Source organism: Solanum tuberosum, unplaced genomic scaffold (genome assembly GCF_000226075.1).
Source record: "Solanum tuberosum cultivar DM 1-3 516 R44 unplaced genomic scaffold, SolTub_3.0 scf00102, whole genome shotgun sequence".
Lineage (NCBI taxonomy): Eukaryota > Viridiplantae > Streptophyta > Magnoliopsida > Solanales > Solanaceae > Solanum > Solanum tuberosum.
Window position 1 is genome coordinate 1,373,299 of NW_006239028.1, and position 6,332 is coordinate 1,379,630.

General features: G+C 38.6%; 1 protein-coding gene across 2 annotated transcripts; it reads left to right on the top strand.

Annotated features, from left to right (window-relative positions):
- Positions 1–149: 149 nt before the first annotated feature.
- Positions 150–5,878, top strand: LOC102596433 (uncharacterized). 2 transcript variants are annotated; one of them, XM_006348877.2, is made up of 6 exons: positions 150–291; positions 395–441; positions 547–1,099; positions 2,670–3,000; positions 3,115–5,599; positions 5,697–5,878. In XM_006348877.2, exons 2-5 carry the CDS (start codon positions 407–409, stop codon positions 5,595–5,597), a joined length of 3,402 nt encoding a protein of 1,133 aa, XP_006348939.1. In that variant the 5' UTR covers positions 150–291; positions 395–406; the 3' UTR covers positions 5,598–5,599; positions 5,697–5,878. The 2 variants fall into 2 exon arrangements, with proteins under 2 accessions (XP_006348939.1, XP_015164898.1); XM_015309412.1 differs by having other exon boundaries at positions 3,115–5,878.
- The last annotated feature ends 454 nt before the right edge of the window (positions 5,879–6,332 follow it).

Here is a 6,332-nt window from a genome sequence, read left to right on the forward strand (position 1 = left end):
CTCCCCCTCCCCCCACCCTACTTCTCACACTTTTCGAGCGGGAAATAATAGAAAACACGCATAAAGTACTTTCTTCCCCTTCTTTCTCTTTCTCTCTCTCTCTCTCTCTCTTATCTTTCTTTCCCTACTTTCTCTCTCTAAAAAAAAAACCCACAACCCAAATCCCTCACCACTCAAAAACAACAAAAATAATCTCTTCATCATCTTCTTCAATTTCCATGGAGTTTTAGAGGAGCTGTCCTTTTGCTTTGCCTACTTCGTTCTGTTTGTAATTCATTTTTTGTGTTAAAGGTAGTGCTACTAATTATCGTACTCGCTAGCTTTCTCTCTCTAAAACTATTTTTAAGTAATTGTTGATTTTTCTATGTTTGTAAATGATTTCTGTTGTTTGCAGGTAGAGGAAAAGATGCCGGCGGTGTCGATAGATGGTTTCTCCATCAGGTGAGTGAGATTATAGTGTTTTTTTTAAGCTTAAATAGTGATACGGTACTTTTGCTTCCGTTTTTTTTGTTTGTATAGTTGTATTTATTGTGGTATAAAAATTAGGGAGTATACTGCGAAGATGAGGAGTGTGGACGTGGTGAAATGCTGGCCGTTCGATGAATCAACGAAGGAAGATCATGTGAGAGCTATGTTACCTCCAATTACAGTGAAGAAATTCAGCTGGTGGTTAGATGTACTGGAATCTGAGGATTCTGATGATGTTGTACCAGTCAGGAGAAATGGAACGGGTAGGAAAGTTAAGTGTGTTAAGGGAAAAACAAGGGTTCAGAAGAAGAGGTCTATTGTTGACATTTTCGCTGTGGCGCCGCAAGTTGAGAGAACTGACGGTGATGATGATTATTACGATGATGAGGAGGATGAGGATGAAGAAGACGATGATAATTGCGCTGTTGTTAATGAAGGGAAAAAGGAATTTTCTGATAGAAATGGTAATGCAATTAGAATTCGTAAAAGCAAGAGGAGAATCACTATGAAGAAGAAGAAAACGATTGCGAGCAAGTTGAAGGAGGTGAAGAAAACGATGAAGAAGGATAGGAGGTTTAAGCAAAGGAAGAATGTGAATAGTAGATACCTGGATCTACTAATCCGAAAGAAGGTACGATTTTATGTAACTTTGTATCAGTTGAATGTGTATTTCATTGTTATTTTTTGTGCTAATTTTGTTAATTGTGACGTGAAATGTATCCTGTGCTTGATAAATTGAGATTTTGATGTACAATTTTGTGCATAAAATAACGGGGTTTTAGTAAAGTTACTTAGATTTGGGATGGTGAAAATCTGATTTGTTGTTCATTACCTTTTGAACTATGAACTATTCTGGTAAAACTAGTCCATTTACCCCTCGCTGCTTGAAATTACTGTCGAAAAAGCCGGGTAAATATACATCCAAAGATGGAGCTGCGGCTTGTTATCTGTTTGTGTTTTTGTGTGAAATGTGGAAGAAACACTTTCTTAATGAGTTTGTTAGCTTATTGTGAATCATCAACGGCTTTTATGCTGTTTCTTCAGAATTCTGAGATGTTACATTACAGGTGCTTGTCATCTCATGAGGCGTTTAGTATTGATCAGAATCCCATATTTTATGATAGAAGTTCAGCGATTTCATCTAAATTGTTGGATTAGTTACTAGAGTAAGCCTGAATTACGCCACACAATCGGATACCTAAAGACCACTGTTCACAGAAAAGGGATTTAATCAACATTTGTTTTGTGCATTTGATTTAATAAGAGAAGAAGGGACAATTTACACCCTTTTCCATGATTAGCAACGTGGTTGGTTGACATACTGGGTGAATCATGTCCCAGCATAATACTAGCACGGGTATTGAGGGTTTACTTTTTTGGGTCCAAGTAAAGTAAGCATTAAAGAACTATTTGTACTTTGTTGCATAATCAATGCATCAATATAAAAAAAATTAGATGGGTTTCCTCAGTGATTAGTGGTATATATTTGAGAAGAAAATATCAGTCTTTCAATTCACATGCAATATCTATCAGATAAAATGTAATTTAAGAGCTAGGAAATTCCAAAATTCTTCTTCTTGATGTTTATCGTTTCCTTTGGAATTAAAGTATAAATTTTGCAATATATCTATAGCCCAAAATTGAGATTTGCACTCCAAATGCCTAAACACATATACTTCTTGTTTTTCTTAATCTTTATATAGGTTAATGAGAATGCCTCACTCAGTTACATCTTTTATGGAGTTGTGTGAGTGATAATGTAGTGTTCACAGGGAAAATTGGTGAATTGAGATGCCTTTCCATTCTTAAAGGAGCAAGAATTGCGTGCATCTATGAGAACATATATAACTGTGTTCTTTCACGTTCTTTTTTTTTTCTTTTTTTTCTTCCTTTTGTCATCTTCTTATGTGTTAAATTTTTGTAGCTTTCAGTTTTTTTAATTTTTTGTTGTTTTCTCTTTCGGGGAATTTCTAAACGTGTGATAAGCCAGTAAAAGGATATCAATCGAATCTCACCTTTCTAGTTGCAGCAAATCTTTGTCCAAGACATTCTGCTTAATGTCACTTGATTATATATTACTTCATTTTTTGGTAGGGAAGCAGCAATTTATCACTCAAAACTGGTTTCCTGATTTGAAAATGAAATAAACTCTCAGGGGTGGCTTTATTTTGCGGTATATGGTTGACTCATTTTGCTTGCAGGAGAGATTTGACAAGCTCAAAGTGCCCAATTCATTTTCAAAACCAAGTTGTTCACAGCATAGAAAGATGTGTGAGAAGGACATGGAAGATATTAGTCCTACCTACGGGAAGAAACCACAACGGAAACATCTCGTTTCAGAAAAGAAGCCCAAAGGTCTTACTGATTCCAAGTTCTCAGCGGATGATCAAAGGATGATGAATTCAGTTTGTAGCAACCTCAAGAAAAGGACTAAACAATTTCCAGTGGAGAACTCGTCAGGTGGGATTTTATCTGGTCCTAATGAGGCAAATTTTTGCAGCAATCAACAAGGCGACAGACATGTTATCTCAGGTAAGAAAAAGATCCTTTGGCGCAATAGTAAAGCATTTCTGCTATATGTTTTCAGTTTTTTCAAATATTTTTGCATTCTATATTCTGACCTGGTTGCTACTTTCATTGTATAAGACGATGCCACAGAGAGAGGAGAGGTTCTATCCCTTGTGGAAGAGAAAGGAATAAATAAACATATTTTGAGAACTACAGAAAGTGAGCTTACTGTTCAACCAGGATCCCCAAAGAGGTCCGCCGTGCAAAGTACCGCTGATGCTCCTGGTTTACTTAGGCACAATATCGGTACTAAAGATAATTCATCTGAATGCAGTGATGTTTTTAATCAAGTCTCTGAGGGAAATGACAATTTAAAATTATTCGGAAGAGGTTCTGGAGTGGCATCACACAGTTCACAGTATTTCTGCAATCCTGGGTCTCTCCATGTGTCTCAACAGATGTATAACCACCAAAAGAATGACCAAATAGTTGGAAGTCTAATTAACGCTTGTGGTGCTAGTGAGAGATCACATGACAAGTTAAGAGGTTCTCCCCCTGAAGTTACTGGAGTTTGCTCTGTGCATTCTGTGAAGGCATATCCTCAACATTCAGCAGCTTATGAAAATGTGAACAGGAAGCCAATTTCGCTGCCAGAAACCATCGTGGGAAATTGCAGTGGTCATTTCATGCAATATCAGCCACTCCCTCAAATCTGCCATCAGGAATTAATGTGCAAAATTTGTTCTTTCCCTGAGTGGAAGCAAAGAGAATCCATGCATGGAGAGAAGGGAATTGAAAAGGACTATGTTCGTTTGCCCCTCAACTCTCAAGGGGAATTAATCGATCTGAACTCAAATAGTAAAGGAAAGTTGACTCAGCTGCCAAGCTCAAGGAGAATTGCGGGATCTTCCGGAGGATTAGCTGTAAGCAACGTTTCACACTCAAACATGGACAATATCTCTGATGCTAGAGGTTGGGATAAACGAGCACCATCCACAGACCAGCTAAAAAGGTCCTCTGCAGATGATTCAATGGAATGGAGCCCTACTTTTCCAGTACCTTCAAGGTTAGGTATCTATGAGTATGACGCTGGAAGAACAAATGTTGAGTTGGATCCGCTAAAGCAAAATAAGGAATCTATTACTCCTTTTGAGTTAGATTGCAGTGTCAGTAATTTGTCCAACCATAGAAGCAAGCTCAACGATCAGGCCAAGCAACTTGAAACGAGCAGGAGTAAGCAATATGGGAATTCTGATGATGTCTCACTGGTTGTTACTCCATCGAAAATGCGTCTGATGGGAAAAGAGTTTACGGTTGATAGAAGAGATTTTCATGCACCACTGGATAAAAGGATTTGGACAGATAAGCAGATCATTGCTGAGAAATTTTCGGCAGAGACTTACAACTACAGTTCAGTGGTTACAAATCATGATCAACAAAATCTCACCGTGCATCCTGTGCTGGGAACACTGAAAGGCATGGTTGCTTGCTCTCCTAGTATCCAAATCAATCAGGCCATTCCAAGGCCTCAAGTTTGTCCTCCTCACTTCAGTCGCCAAATTGATTCGGTGCAGCAAAATTGTTTAGGTGCAATCAAACAAATCCCTTTCTCCCTTTATAATCAAAAACCAAACTTTGAGGAGCCTTTTCCAGGTGGATATAAATCTTTCACAATCAGCCCATATGGACCTGTACCAACATTAATGCATCATTACTCCAGTCAGAGTGGGGGCTCGAGCTCTCTTGATCTGAACAGCACAAGCTGTGCCATCAATTTTCCTTATTTGCGTCCAGATTCCGGAAGGAACTTCCGACCATCCTGGTCTCAGTTCTCTACAGAAAGCACCCCATGGTTTTCAGATGCAAAACAAAAGAAACTATTAATGGATTTTCATGAATTATATTCTACATCTGACAGGAAAAATTATTACTGCAGCAGCATTGCTGGGGATAGCCGTCAAATTGACCCTTCGGTATATCTTGCATCAGAGCGCTTCTGTTCTTTCACTCAGCGCCCTCAACATGCATTGGAGAATCCGGTCTCTCCACCATCTTTAGCTAACTATTCCCCTATGCCACTCCAAATAGGTTCCGGAGTAAATACTGGCACATACAAAAGACATGGTGACGTGACCAAAATCACATCTACTCCTTGTCTTAGAGACCTTGGTGACAGCAGAAAGAGCAAAAAGAGGCCATTATCTACATCAGACAATCGTACAAATGTGGCGGAGATCCCTAACTTTTGGTTTCGAGAAGATCCTTATGTTGTTTCAGCACCATTAAAAAGCTACTCTAATTTTGAAGGTCAATACAGCTGCAGAAAAGGAATTGAATCAGGTTCAGTTAAAGGCATGTCAAACAGTATTGAGAGTGGCCAAAGTGGAACAACAGAGGCACGCCTGGGATCTTTCAAAGATGAAGATACTCTCAAATTTGAATGTACTCTGGGATCTGGGCCCATTAAATTAACAGCTGGAGCAAAGCATGTGCTTAAGCCCTGCCTGTATAATGATCAGACGAACTTCAGTCCAGCTCATTCAACTATCCAATTCGACGCTTCTGCTGCTGGTAGCACAACTCAGGAAACTGAGCAATCAACCAAGACATACAAGTTCTAGTGGTGAGCTTGATCGTCCAATAACTTACAAGCTTTCTGGGATAAACACTGTCATCTCCGACTGTATGAATCACAGGAACATCTGTTTTTCTACTTGCAGGAGATATTTTCTCTGCCCCGGTGGACTTGGAATCAGATGTAATATAGTCAAACCATGTCGCTGCTGTTGACAGGTTGACTTGTAAGCTTTACTATTAAACTATACTCTTTAAGTTTCAGGCAACTATCTTTCGATTCTAATATGGCATTTTAATGTGGATGCTTAACTTTTGACATTCATCATTTTGTGTGGGTCTTCAGTATTATGTTTTGTTATAGCTTTCAAGTTTCAACTATCAGTTTTAAATATGAGCTCAAAGAAGATGAGAAAATTAAAGAGAAGTTCATCCCTATTGGATCCGGTAAGCCGCTGCTACTCATCTAATCTCACCTGAGTGATATGACACCCATGTTTGTAAACTGAGATTGTCGTTAACCCAATTTGCGCTGCCCCAAGACACATGGAAGAAAGTATAGCAGATGTTTGGGATGGTATTTGGAGCTATAAATAAAATCAATCTAAACATAAACATACAGCAAGTATAGCAGATGTTTTGAAACCCAATAAAGAGTTAGTAACTCAAGAAAACTGTACTACACTTAAGGGTGTGTTACTATGTTTGGTATGAGGAAAATGCTCTCAAATGGACTTATTTTCCTCAAATTTAAGAAAAATGGTTTCCTTGTCCCCGACTTG